This window comes from Mustela nigripes, chromosome 4 (assembly GCF_022355385.1).
Source record: "Mustela nigripes isolate SB6536 chromosome 4, MUSNIG.SB6536, whole genome shotgun sequence".
Classification (NCBI taxonomy): Eukaryota; Metazoa; Chordata; class Mammalia; order Carnivora; family Mustelidae; genus Mustela; species Mustela nigripes.
Window position 1 is genome coordinate 182,917,950 of NC_081560.1, and position 14,620 is coordinate 182,932,569.

General features: G+C 53.4%; 1 protein-coding gene across 1 annotated transcript in view; it reads left to right on the plus strand.

Annotated features, from left to right (window-relative positions):
- The first annotated feature begins 738 nt into the window (after positions 1-738).
- The window catches only part of BTBD16 (BTB domain containing 16), a 42,902-nt gene continuing 29,020 nt past the window's right edge, over positions 739-14,620 (plus strand). The window contains exons 1-6 of the mRNA XM_059397729.1: positions 739-811; positions 2,386-2,447; positions 3,974-4,125; positions 7,625-7,698; positions 9,821-9,964; positions 13,848-13,937. Of these exons, the coding sequence (XP_059253712.1) occupies positions 739-811; positions 2,386-2,447; positions 3,974-4,125; positions 7,625-7,698; positions 9,821-9,964; positions 13,848-13,937 (595 nt within the window). The remainder of the gene's footprint in view (positions 812-2,385; positions 2,448-3,973; positions 4,126-7,624; positions 7,699-9,820; positions 9,965-13,847; positions 13,938-14,620) is intronic.

The window sequence follows — 14,620 nt, forward strand, 5'->3', positions numbered from 1 at the left end:
CTTCTAACCCACCAGGATCCCAAGCCTCTGGGTCAACTTTCCACTCAGGGAGGTGAAGGTCATGTCCAAGGTCACACATAGCTAGTCAGTGCCAGAACCAGGGTCGGAATTAGGAGTTCTTGACTCTGTACTTCACTCTGTCCCCATATGGGTGACTGGATGAAGTGAGCTGAAATGGGCTCTCATAAGCTAGGAAGCAGCTCGTCCCTGGAATGTTCAAGAAGATGGATATCCCACCAGAATCCCCCTGTAACTGGCATGGGAGATTTTGGTACAAGGTGGTTCTAGCTGAGAGCTGTGCTCAGTGGAGTTTGGTGTCTGAAATTCTTTGTTCTTGGGATGTCTGGCTTGTCTGGGCCCATATATTCTGGGGCATATATTCTGGAACACTGGGTACCACTTGGAAAAGGCCTTTAGGGAAACCTGCTGGGAGTCATTTCCACTTATTTGTGTTAGTTGGCTTTGCCTTTGCCTAATAGCTCAGCTCCCCGGAGCTCTATGGGGAATGCATGTGCAGAGGGCTTTGGGGATGAGCTGAAGGCCTGGAATCCCTGAGGTCAGACTCTACAGGGAGAGATAGACACAGCCAAGGCCAAGGTCCTGCTTAGGAATGGGGAGCATGGCACCCTGGGATGCTGCCATCGAGTGGCCACTAGAGGGCGCGCAAGGCCCAGCTCTCAGCGGTGCCCCAGCGGTGGTGCCTGGAGGGTGTTCCTGCGCTTGCCTGCGGTGGACAACATGGTCCATGACAAGGTATTTCAAACTCTCTCCCTGAAACCTTCCATGGGGGCCTACATTCCAGGGACAGTAGGTGAGAAAAGTTCGGAGTGGAGGGAAGGGAGCAGCAAGGGAGTGTGGGTGCCAGGAAAGGGAGAAGCACAGATCAGAGGGTGAGGAGGGACGGACGTTTAGAGAAGCCTCCTGTCTTTGGAGGGTGTTATGGCTTCTGGGACTCAGCTGCAAGTAGGCAAAGCACTTACCTTCCTGTTTCCCTGCATAGTTTATACGACTCGGGAAAGGCTGCCCATGAGGAGCCTGGGGGAAGCCAGTCCCGGGTCACACGAGCTGCACCGACTCCTGGTGGTTCTTGCTGTGGCTGGGATTTCGGGGAGCCCGGGGCTGGAGGTCTGAGACTTTGATGGACCAAGATTCCAGGCATCGTGGATGTGTCTCCACCTCTCCACTTCCGGGTTAGTCTGGGGCCTGGGCTTTACAGATCAGGTCACTGAGCCCCTGGAAATTTCCACGTGGCCCCCGGCATGAAAACTCTTGACTTTTAGGCAGATCTTTGTTCCTGGAGAGAGCGGACTAAAAATCATCTCTCCACAAAATAAATCACGAGGCATAGTTTTAATAATGTAAAACTCTCTAATTCTTATTTAGATATTTTTGTCCAAACATATCTGAATGCCCGAGCCAGAAATAGATCACCCAGAATGCCCAACCTGGCAGGAATCTGAGAACCTTCCGGAACAATCCTCTCACGTGACAGAGGAGGCCTGCGGACTTGGGGCTGGACACTGCCTGAGGCCCTTTGAGCGGATCCTCCAGGTTACCTCTGGTGCTGGGAGGAAACACGGCACTGTTGGGGCAAGAGGGCAGGTGCAGCCTGCGAGACGCCACCCTGCCCGCAGCCCCCAGCCCTGCTGAGACGGGCCAGGAACAGGAAGTGCTCAGAACCTTTCCTCCGGTTGCCATGGTGCCCACAATTGGGAAACCAAGGGCAAGCTCTCCTGCCAAGGCACCTTGGCCTCTAAGAAGAACAGGGCGAGCCCCCGCATGTCATGAGCGCTCCCAGGATTCAGGGTGAGAAGGCGAGCGGCCCGCAGCGATCCTGTCACTCCGAGACCAAGGCCACGGAACTGCCTCTGTTCAACCCGCTTCTCTTGTGAACACCCCCCGCCCAGGGCTGCGAGGAGGCTTTGGATCTGTGAGTACGGCCAGCGCTGTTCATCCCTGTTAGAGACGGAGGCCATCCCGGGGCATCCCCAGGGCCCTGCGCTGCCTGGACTAGGCAGGGAAGGGCTGCGGGGGCTCCAGGCTGGGGGCAGGGGGCCTGGAAGCCGGGGACCATCGCGAGTAGCAGATGATCTGAGCAGCCCACTTAGAGACCTCGGTTCCTGGCAAAGGGGCGAAGCGTGGTGGCTCATCTCCCATTTGGCTTTTCCTGAGCCACATTTCCGGTGCAAGAGCAGAGAACGGTCATTCTCCCGGTGGGCTTTAAAAAGTCAGAGAGACTCTCGATTTGACAAATAACCCACCCTGGAAGTTTACTCCTATTACTTGTTTTGTGGCAAAATACAGGCTCTTCAGGCCAATCCCCTGTTTGAAGAGCCCCTCTGGAGAGTTTTTGAAAATGTCAACCTTACCTCTTTTGTCTTCCAGGTGTTTCTTCCACCCTCCCCTGGGTGTCATCACCACGACCGTTCATGAAAATGCTGCATCCGGTGAGTAGCGTGGGCTCCTGGCGAGCGGCGGAAGCACCAGCTTACAGCTCTGTCGCCGCGTTTACTCGAGGGGACGGGTTGGGTACAACTCCTGACTCCAAGCTCTATTGGCTGACCCTCCTGTCAGAGCCCAGCACCCACAGGACTGCATCAGATTCACACTCCACACTGTTCGATCGCCCGCCGTATTCCAGACACTGAAATCTAGTTCCCAGACTTCCTCTTGTCATTTTGACATCATCACTGCTGCCAGGGCCATCCTCAGATGAGGACCCAAAGCCTCAAAATGTTAAATGACTTGCCCAAGGCCATACAACCCTTCAGTGGCAATAACAAGATTTGACCTTAAATTCTCCATTCCCTGGCCCCTGGTCTCCCTATCACCCTGCCAGGGACTGGCTTGGCTTAGGGACAACCACACCCATATCTCCGGGTCCCTCATGGTACACCTTTTCCGGCTAGCTTTCCTCGAGCCACCAAGTCTGAGGCTCCCAGCCACGCTGAACCTTCTACTGTTCCTTTAAGGAGGCTGCTGAGCCTGAGGACCTCAAGGAAACATCTAAGTCAAAGTCCCTGCCCAGTGGCCCAGCTCTCCACTCCTGGGTATAGACCCCAAAGAACTGAAAACGAGTGCTCAAACAAGAACTTGTACACAAACGTTCACAGCAGGATTTCTCACAATCACCAAGAGGTAGAAAGGACACAGTTGTCCAGGAGATGATGGATGGACAGACAAAATGTGGTCTCTCCACAGCCTGGAATATTATTCAGCCCTAACAGGGAATGAAGTTCTGATACCTGCTCCCACAGGGACGAACATGGAAAACACGATGCTAAGGGAAAGGAGCCAAGGCTAAAAGCTCACATGTCTGATTCCATTTATATAAATGTCCAGCAGAGCGAATGCATAGAAGCGGGGAGCGGACGGCGGGTTGCCAGGAGCTGGGGGAAGGCGTTAGGAGCGAGGGCCTGATGGCTACAAGGTTTCCTTTTGGGGGAACGAAAATGCCCCCAACTGGATGGTGGCGATCGCTGTGCAACTTTGTAAATGCACCAAATGCCCCTCAGTGGTATGTGATGAAATGGATAAAACGGGGAATGTTACGTTTTGTGTCTCTTACAACAAGAAGAGAGAAAAACAGTCCCCACCTAGGATCTCTCAGTTTGGTGTCTCTCCGAACCCCCAGTGAGGATAAACACGTAAGGAAGAGTCTCTTGAAATGTCATCCTGTCCCCCCCACCCCGTGGGCTCCTGAGCACCGCCCGCAAAGACAGAGTCTTGCCTCCTGACCTGTTGTCTCTGGAACCTTCTGTTCTAGATCCTAATTACTATGTTCCTTGAACCCCTCTGTCTACGGAGTACAATATTGGCCTTGAGAGGATGGCTCCTGAGAAACCCTGGCCATGTTTGAAAATCAGCCAGTGTTTTCAAATGTGTCTTGATTTTCTTTCTGATGTACACGTTGGAAAACCTGGCCTTTGGGAGAGGTTCAGAAAGGACTTTCTGCCTGCCTTTGCCCCCCAAGCAGCACAGAGCTCGGCTGGAGCGCCGGATGGTTGGCTCGACCAATCGGTGGCGTTTTCCCAGAGAGGCTTTCTCCGGGGACCTGCTGGGACTTTCCCAGATGTGCAAGGCTTTGAACGTGGACTTTGAAGAAGTTTTGAAGAACCCAGACAGGTAGGGTGATCAAAGGCCATGGGATGGCCCTGGTGGGGGCGGGGGCCGGACAAGCTTTTCTGGGAAGGGCCGGGTGGTTGGGCTGCTCCCCCTGGGCAGATGGGCTCATCTGGGCTGCTGTTGGTACCAGCCTTCAGGGTCACCACTTCCCCTGAGGATGTCTGAGATGTCTGTGACACCCCGTGTGTGGCAAGCTGGCTCCTCCCTCCTTCCCAAGGCATTTGGTGCCATTTCCTCCTGGACGCTGGTACCCGGCTCGTGAGCACACAGCCTGTGCCTGGAAAGCACCGGGCACAGAGGAGCCGCTCGCTCCCTATTGGCTGAGCTGGTAGTCCCAGGCCAGCCCTGCTCCAATCCCCACCCCGCTCCCCGGCGACTCTCCTCCACACACTTGGGTAAATTAAATCCATCTGTGGTTGGCGCCTTAATTCTCGGATGACCCCGGATTAGAAAAGGTGAGTGCTGGGAGTTACCATTTAGGATGTTAGCCTTAAACTATCTTGAATTTGTTTTCTATTGTATATTGATTTTATTTTTTGTCTGGTTAGGGCCTTGAAGAAGCCTTAGGGTTAAAATGCATGGTGTTCCTCAATGGCAGGAGTGTAAGCAAACTGATCCAGAAAGCTGATGAGTGTGGCTGGGCGGTAGGAGCAGACGTCTCCGGGACTCGGTCTGTGCGATCGCTGAGCTAAACTGGGGGTTGGGGGTGGCCTGAGAGGCGAGGCACAGAAGCCAGAGGGTGGTGGCAGTCGTGCTGGGAATCAGGACTATTAAAAGTAACATGTCAGACAGGGTTAGAGTTCCTTCTCCTCCATTTACTAACTGTAACCTTTAGCCAGTGGAGTAACCTCTCTGAGCCCGATTCCTCACCTGTGAAATGGTGATAAGAGCATCTTTCTGGAAGCGTTATCTTGAGGATTAAATCAGCCGATCCCTTGCAAATGCTTAGTGCCGTGTCTAGCGAACAGTAGATGATGTATAAATGGAGATTTTATTCACCTGAGCAAGTTTTAGTTAATGGTCCTGGTGATTTCATTTTGGGGTGTGCCGGCCCTGTGCTCTTGCCAGCCAACAGCCCCATTTTTCATTCTGCCTTTTACCACCTTCCCCCAAAGCAAGGCACCTGGCCTACCCACTCGGGTGGCACAGTGCGCCTCTCTCCTTGGTGACGCTAGGAAGCCGTGCGTCCAGAGGCCGGCTGGGGCAAGGACGTACTCTGGGACGGCCGATCACTCATGGTATGTGGTCAGCGGACCCAGGCTCTTCTCACCTTCCTCCTGAGATGGTCGACTCGCTGGGTGTGCTCTCATGCTGATAATGGCAGAGGACAAAGGCAAGCCCAGGGGCACAAGTGCTTTCCAAACTTCTAGCCACATCACATCCGCTAAGATCAAGGCAAGCCACATGGCCCAACTCAAAGTCAAGGGCAGGACATCAAATTGGACTTGCCAGTATGAAGCCAAAAGCCCTTTGGACAGTTGGCTGCAGGAAGTCCTTCCATCCATGAGACACGTAGGGAATTTCTCCCTCCCCCTCTTGTTTCTCCATCGTGGGTCATGACTGGGGAGACCGAGTCCCCAACCTACTAGCATGCTCCCAGTTTTCCCACATGCTACTTTATCCCAGGCTGTCTAGTCCCAAAGAATGAAGAGGACAGCTCACAGATGCCATTTAGTCCATTACCTTTTCCAATGGTCCTAAAATAAACCTAGCCCTTGGAATCTGCAGAGCCCGCATGGTAGATGGTATATCTTGGCGAGGACCCATGACACCAGGAGAAGGCGATGAGGTCACTTCTGTTGTCTGGCTCCGCCGACGACACTGATGTTTGTGAGGGTAGTTGAGCTCATGGGCATTGCCCACAGTTTCCAAAGTCCATTGCTCCATTTTGAGATCACAGTCTGAACCCCTGACCTTGGCCAACTCTTACTAGACGTGTGACCCAAGCCACCAGAAGGATTGAGGCTAGCTTGGGTCAGGTCCACTACTCCTGTTGGATAAATACCTCAAGCTCTCACGGCCTTTCTGGGGCTGAGTCACTAGTAGCTACCCTCTCCACTTGGAAAGGGCAGGTTGTGGTCAGTGTTATTCTGGACATGGTTTCCCCCACCCAGGCCCCCCTCCATGTACCCTGGCCACGAGGGTTCTTGGAACCCTTGGAAAACAGCATGGTAAAAGTGACACGGACCAGATGTGGTCATCCAGTGTCCTTTGGCCAGCTGGCTTTCTTGGGATGGACTGTCTTCAAGCTGGGACTATGTGACTCAAACTGTGTTTCATGTCCTTGCTCAACGGGACGAAGTCAGTGTTCATGAGAAGGTATCTTACCTTTGTCATCATTCAATCATTGAATAGATACTTATTGAGCACTTGCATGGTGCCCATGCTGGGGTTCCTGCCACGAATAAATGCCAGATCTGTCTTTGTGGAATGCAGAGCCTTGAGTGGAGGACACATGAGCAAACAGGTGACCGCAAGACACAATAGAAGGAGCTCCGATGGGGGGAGTTCCAGGCGGTCAGTGGAAGGACCACTCGCTTGGTGTCCCCAGAGAAAGCCACAGCTGAGCTCATCTACGAGGGTGAGAGTAGGAGCTCATCAAGTGACGAGGCCAGGAGGACAGCACTCAGGGCAGCGGGTGCTGTGGGTGCAAGAGAATGGAAGTGAGAGATGGTGGCTTCAGTCTGTTGAGAAGGGCTAGAGCAGGGATGGTAGAGGGTCGAACCATGCTGAGGAGTGTGGGCTTCCCCCAAAAGCCCCAGGAAGACACGGAAGGATTCTCAGCATGAGAGAGGTGAGAGCAGATGTGCGTTGCACACGGTTCTCAAGCTGCGGCATCAACTGTGTATCTGAGGGGAGCTTCCTGGAGACTGGAGACTGGCCACGATTTCAGGGAGATAATAATGGCTTGGATGCGGCTCACAGCAGGAAGGGGGCAGGGACATCTGCTATTTGTCAGATCTAGGCGAGTGATCCGATGTGACAACAGTCAGCCTGCTGGCCTGGGCAACTGGAGGCTAGTGGTACCATTTACTGGAGAAAGAGCAGGGTTGGTTTGGCATAAAATCTGAGTTTAGTTTCCGGACACTTCAAGACTGTGGCATGCATGTCCCCTAAACAGAAGTGTCAGTGAGTCACTTCCCAGAAGTGCCCAGAACCCTCTCTTGCTTTCTCTAGCAGGTGTTTATGGAATACTTACTCTATGCTAGACATTGTTTTAGACATTCACCGAGAGAGGAGTCATTCAGGCAACTGGATATAATTCCAACTACCTTCTCGGGAAAGCCTATCGGCAAACTGAAAACGGGAATGGGTGTTCGAGCCAGATAATCACAAAGCTTACAGATAATCAAAGCAGCAGACAAATGGTGACCTAAGACTAGACCTAAGCTAGATGAATGGATGGCATAGGAACACTTAAGCTAGAATGATGCGTGTGGCAGTTGGCGAAGAAGGTCAGTGTTAACTCCTGATTCTTCTGTTTGTATTTTCCCTGGAGGTTATGCATTTCACAAATCCAGAAAATTTTCTCGGGGAACTTGAAGAACAAGACCATCCCAAGTGGGGAGGCAGGTGAGTGCTTGTCACCAGTGGATATGATCAAATGCCACTTCACTCAGGGCCAGCTGTGGTTTCGAGAGAAGGAAACCAGACACTAGGCCAGGTCACTGGTCTGTAAGTCCCAGTTTCTGTCCACTGTACACCGTGTAACTACAAACAGGTGCTGTAAATATTTGTCAGACACACCATGGGATGATGAATGGAGCCAGGCTTGGCAAACACATTTTTATATGCTAATGGCCACAGGGAAGACAAACATGCTGATGTAAATAAACAGCGTTTGGAATGAAGACTAAACAGAAGCCCCATCAAGCATGGGTGGCTCTTCTCTGTCTCTTTTCGCTCTAACCAGTCATGAGCTGGACATCACCTCTGCACTTGTCCAAGAGGACTTTCCTGATTGAGAATGAGGAACCAGGCTAGGTCTGTTCTGCTGGGCAAAGGCTCACTGAACCTCACCAGGCCTGGACAGTTCTGCTCCGTAAAGGAGGTTTTGTTATTGTTATTGTTGTTGTTTTTTAAGATTTGTTTATTTATTCTAAAGAGGGAGAGTAAAGAGGTAGAAGGAGAGAATCCTCAAACTCCCGGCTGAGGGCAGAGGCTGTGGGACTCGATCTTTTGACCCTGAGATTATGCCCTGAGCCAAAATCAAGAGTCAGCCACTCAACTGACTGAGCCACCCAGGCGCGCCTTAAAGGAGTTTTTTTTTTTAAGATAAGCTGCCTGAGGTCAGAGCCAGCCTTCTTCCCCAGGGGAGGCTAATTGATTTCCTTGCCTGTGGGTTCTGGTTGACTGGAGGCCCTGAGAAGTAGTCTGAGAACATCTCCCGGCTTAGGGAAAAGACTTCTGGGATTGGGAGTGACGTCTCCCATGCATGTGCCCCTGTAAAGGCAGCTGTGGGTGTCTGGGGAGAAGACACGCTTTCCCCATGCTGCTCCTGCCTAAAATCACCCTAACGGGTGGGATACTTTCTAGCCCAGCATGACCAGCGGTGATCCGAGATTTGAGATGCGAGCCCACATTCTGAACCCAGCCTGAAACAGTATCATAGGGCTGGTGAATCACAATGTTAATGACAGGAGATGCCTGCGCTCACTCAGGCAAAGTAATGGCAAGGTCATTAACAAGTGGATGGGGCTCTCAAAGTCTCATCCAACACTGAGGTTAAGGGTTTGGGGGATGGGCGAGCACCACCCTCCTCCCCCAGCTCTGCGCTGACAGGAGTTCAGCCTGCAGAGGTCTCTTGCCCACGGCCCCTCCCGCCTCACCTGACCTATCCTTGGATCCTCCATCTGGCCTCCTGTCAAAGGCTCTCTCTTTAATCACCTATGCTATCCAAGGACGAGATAACGCCCTGTGCATAAAGCCCCTTACAGTTTGCAAAAAGCTTCCTTTACTCTGTAATCCTGTTTCACACCTGTGAGCTGGGTTTTCTGGGGCTCCCCATTCCCTCGAGGAAAGTGAGGCTCACAAGGTCTCTGCCTCCTGGGGATGGACCTTGGAGCTGCACTTGACTGTCACTTTTCAGGTGGCCGATAACTAAGCACCAGTGGCCAGTAGCTTCAACAAGGGACTGGGTAGCGAGATCCTTTCCCAGGGGAGATTTGGCGATGCCTAGAGACATTCGGGATCGTCACGACTTAGTGGGGAGGGTGTTCCTGGCATCCTCTGGGTAGAGGCCAGGGATGTGGCTAAGTAACCTACAAGGCACAGAACAGCCCCATGACACGGCGGCCCCAAATACAGAGAGTGCCAAGGGTGAGAAACACTGTAACGGGAGGGCATGGTGAAGTCCCCAAACGTGTCCCAGCCAGTGTCCCTTCCCAGTGAAGCCATTCCAGTTCCCCAGCGGGAGGGCAGCCCATGTGCCTCCGAAGTCCTACAGCTATGCGTCAGCTGCTCTTGGATACTTTTCTCCATCTATGTTACCTTGTGAGGCCGCTCACTGTATCCGTTGGGGGCCAGTGAGTGACCTGAGACCCACGCGGTCTTCATTGCTTTGTTCCTGGAGCAGCCCAGCAAAGCCACCTGCCCATCTGCTCTGTGACTGCGACGAGATGGCGGGTGGGAGTTGACCCGTCTCTTGGAAGGGGCGCCACGAAACCGCTTACTCATCACCGCGTTCTCTCCATAGACGTGATTCTCACCTGTCTGGGCTCCAAATGGCAACTCCACCAGCCCCAGCTTTTCCAGTCGGAGACCTTGGCCAAGCTCTTCCTGATGGCACTGGCCCAGGGCACCACAAGCCCCACAAAGGAACTGGAGAGGCTTCTGCGAGGTATTTTCTTACGGGTGCCCTCCACAGATCTCCAAATGCCATCTGGTTTGAGGGTCCCCAGCTTGGCGTATGGTCATCTCTCTGGGGACTAAGGTCACTCTGGCAGAGATGAGCAAAGCCCATGGTGTGACCTCATCACAGATTTAACCTTGGTCTGCAGCTATAACATGGGAATAATCGTTCTCACTATGCTGCGTTGAAGCCTGGAGACGGTAGAGCTGAGAGGTTCTAGAACAATGCCTGGCTCATATTAGGTGCTCAGGAGATGTCATTTATTTTTCTCCTAACAACCCAATCCTGCCTAGCCAGCAGAAATGGAGACTCTACCTACTTCTTAGAGAGGAGCAAACAGTTGTGTTGAGTCTTCTGGATGGCTCTTTGGAAGGAAGGCATAGTTCTGACCTCTAGCCCAGGATGCTGGTTAGAGGTTTCATGTGAATGTCGAGGTTATGTTTCTTTTGGTTTGGTTTCTCTTTTCTTAACTTCGCGTCATTACGTAAAGTATTTGGGCCACTTCTTTCTTTCCTTTTCTCCTTTTTCAACTCTAGTAACCCCCAGGCTCCCCTCTTTGTCCCCTAAGTTCTTCTCCGGACACATAGCCTTCTTTGGGTAACAGATGGGCATCATTTCAGGATGGCTCTAAACAGGTATGGAAAGTTCAAGGTTTTCAAAGCCAACCAGCAGACCAGTCAGGATAAGGCTACATTTCCAGGATGTGGCAGCAAAGCTCTGTTATTCCAGAGCCAGACAGGCTGGCCAGCCCCCCAGCTGCTGCCCCACCCTGAGCCTGGAGAGAGGGCCTGGCTGCCAGCCGGAATCAGCCCGGCCACAAGGCCTCTGACTCAGCCCTTCCCCGCCGAGCTGGGAGCTGAGAGCAGGCTGCGGCTTTCCCCCAGCACTGGGACGACCTTCACACTCACTCGACAATCTCCTTTGCTCTTTCCAAGCGTTTGTCCCAGTGTCTTTTTTTTTTTATTTATTTTTTATTTTCAGCATAACAGTATTCATTGTTTTTGCACCACACCCAGAGCTCCATGCAATCCGTGCCCTCTATAATACCCATCACCTGGTACCCTGACCTGCCACACCCCACCCCTTCAAAACCTCAGATTGTTTTTCAGAGTCCATAGTCTCTCATGGTCCCAGTGTCTTTGAGAGTGGGACCAAGCTCCTCCTGGCGTGTCCCCTGTGCCCAGGTCGGAACACTCCCCAGGCCCCCAAGGAAAGGCCATGGAGATCCAGACATGAATGCATTGAAAACCAAGAGAATTTGGAAAGAGAAGATGGACTTACTGTTAATGATTTGGTTTTTATCATTCTAGAAGGGTCTCACTGAAAAGGCTGGCCCCTGCTAACACAGCCCGTCGGCTCCAAGTCCCCTGCTGGAGGCTGGGCCTGCCTGGGGGGCAACTGCGTCAGTGCAGAGATGAAGACCCCTGCTGCCCACACTGTCAGAACGCTCAGGGTCTGCGTCTGGTCCTGGGAACTGTGTGCCCGTACTGTTCCGGGGACATGGTCACCCGGCTTTGTGCTCCTGTGATAGCTGGATGTGCTCACAATAACAGTTTATTTATTTATTTATTTTTAAAGATTTTATTTATTTATTCGACAGACAGAGATCACAAGTAGGCAGAGAGGCAGGCAGAGAGAGAGAGAGAGAGGGAAGCAGGCTCCCCGCGGAGCAGAGAGCCTGATGCGGGGCTCGATCCCAGGACCCTGAGACCATGACCCGAGCCGAAGGCAGCGGCTTAACCCACTGAGCCACCCAGGTGCCCCACAATGACAGTTTAGATGGTCTCGCAGCTACTGCCTTGTGTGCTGCCGTCTTGGAGCAGTGGGCGCCGTGCAGAGGCAGCCCCGCGCCAGCGGCCCTGCCCTGGCCACACGGCTGTCCCAGCTGGTCATGTTCCTGCCACCGAGAGTCCGGGATGAGCTGCGCTTCAGCGAGACCCCTTTATTCTTTTTATTATTAATATTATTTTATTTATTTGACAGACGGAGATCACAAGTAGGCACAAAGCCAGGCAGAGAGAGAGAGGAGGAAGCAGGCTCCCTGCCAAGCCGAGAGCCCGATGTGGGGCTCGATCCCAGGACCCTGGGATCATGACCTGAGCTGAAGGCAGAGGCTTAGCCCACTGAGCCACCCAGGCAACCCCCAGGACCCTTTATTCTCTAGGAGGAAGCCCCAAAAGGAAATGGTACTCTTTTAGTAAAAAGGAACCACTTGGTTTCAGAGTACTTCCGAAACACATGACTGGATTATTACTTTCCTGTTTGATTTTGAGGTTTTTGGTAAAACAGGCTGTGCTGAAATTCTGACTTCCACTGACTGACCTAGCAGATATTTTTCCTTTCTTCCCTCAACAAATGTTGAGCGCTGAACTTAGCCTGGGCGTCGTGCTAGGAACTAGGTGTCGGGGGCTGGGCTGGGGGGTGGACAAGGCAACCCAAAACAAGGACAGAGTGTGAGGAGCAGCATGATAGGAGCTGCCACCGGACGGCCTGGGCTGTGCCCCAGGGCGGGTGAGCGACAGAGTGCCTCGTGCAGGCGGGAGGCGGTCTTGAAATCCTGGAGGACCAGGAGTCAGAGCGGAGAACAGGGCCTGACATTCAGCAGATGCTCAGTAAATATTTGCTGAATGGGAGCGTGGACGGAGCCAGGTGCCCTGAGCACGGTGAGGGGAGACGGTGAGGGGAGGCTCAACAGCCCTGCTCTCCCGACGACGACGGAATGGATGTTTGTTCTCCCCCTTTGCTCTGTGGTCTCTGTGGTTCGCCGTGTGACATCCTTTCTTGGATCCTGCCTCGTGTCATTTTTCATTACCCAGAACCTTGAGCTCGGGAGGCTTGGGGTTCTGATAGAGTCTCATTCCGGTAATTCGGGCGACGTTTAACTGAGGACCAGTGTGTGCAAGACGGTGTCGGGGCCTGGGGAGGGAGTGGCGAGGAAGCCATCCAGTGCGCCCGCCCAACAGGGACACGACGTGGCAACAGGTGGTAGTAACGGTGGGTCTGGGAGGAAAAGGAAAGCCACTTAGGGGGAAGGTAGCGTTGGGTGCCACCTTCCGTATGGAGTCACGTGGGTCTCTGATGGGGCGGGGGGATGGAGCCCTGTGGCTCTTCTAGGAACAACAAGAAGGCAGTTTTGGGGTCCAGTGAGCCAGTGAGCTTGGGTCCGTTAGCGGCCTTTGGCTTTGTGCCAAAGGCTTGGGATGTCCCTGGAGACATGAGAGCTGTGGGTGTTGTAACTCACATTTTAGAATAAGTGTGAGTGGTCGGGGGAGGTGGGTGGTGAACCAGGCAGCCCCTTCCCTGCCTCCGGGGAGCCCTTAATGACGGGGGTCCTTGGACGTCTGTGGGGCAAAGCTCTGACAGCTACTAGGCGGTTGCGTCTGTCCCATGCGCACCCTTTAGCAGGTGGTGTCTGTGGTCCCGTCTCCTACCAGATCTGGGCTGAGGGCTGGGGGCGCAGAGGGAACAAGGCCTGGCTCTTGCCCTCCAACTGCTCATGGCCTGAGGAGAGAGAGGGAAGAGAGGGGAGAGAGAGAGGGAGAGGGGCAGGGGCCAGTAAAAAATATCTCCTGCACTGACAGCATCCGTTTCCCAGCCCTGGCCGCCGCGGTGTCTCAGGAAGATGAGCAGGAAAGGCGGCCGAGGGGGCACGAGAGCTCCGAACTGGCTTTGCCCCTCCTTGGGAGTCTTCAGCTGTTTCTAAATAATCATTTCTAAAAAGCATCCCCTAAACAAGCAAGCAGAAACAACACGTGGTGTGGGGAATGCCAAGGTCAAGGTTGTACAAAGGGCCAGGGGACCTCACGCTGTATCCTACACAATTCACCACAACTGTCGGGTCCTGACGTCCCCGTTCTGTTTCCTTTACCAGCCCACTTGCATGGGAATGTCAAGGAAAGACCCCCCATAAAGAAGATGATCATTTCCTTGAAGATCAATGACCCCCTGGTCACTAAAGTTGGTAAGTTACACCTGTCTTCTTGTGCTGAAATGCCAGGGCGGCTGCAGCCCTGCTAGATTTAGAAACAATAGAACAAACAAGTGGCACATGGTGTTCAGTCCTTGTTGAAGATAGCTGTGCGGAGCAGAGAAGGTGCTAGAGAGAGGTGCTCATCCCTGGAAGAGAGGCGTGGAGGATGCCGAGGAGGAAAAAAAGCAACAGGTGTTGGGTCAGACCGACCCGATGACAGGGAAGCCCTCGGCCTGCCCTTCCCGGGCAGCTGTGCACACGCCCCTCCCTCGCTGGGCTCACCCTCTCCCACCCCTGCCTGCCACCTGGGAAAAGAGACAGAGGGTTGTCTTAAAGCAGCTGCGTGCTGTCACGGTGTGCGGACCTACAGGTCAGGACACCAGCCCCGGAAAGCCCTGGCCAGGCCAGCTGTCCTCGGAGAGCACGGGGCTGGGCTGCCGTGCTGAATGGGACCAGGTAGACGGACTTAGAATAAGCCCCATCCCTCTGCTCCCGGGTCACAGGAGCTCAGTTCTCCAACATGACATCAGCCTGGCTCTTGCCAGGAGTCCTTAGCCTTTTTGAAGACTCTGAGGAAAGTCTGCTGTAAGCTAAGCGTCCTCTCCAGAGAACAAAGTGCACGCACACGCACACAGTGTTTGTACATTTTGGGGCAGACACCTCCCTGCACAGCA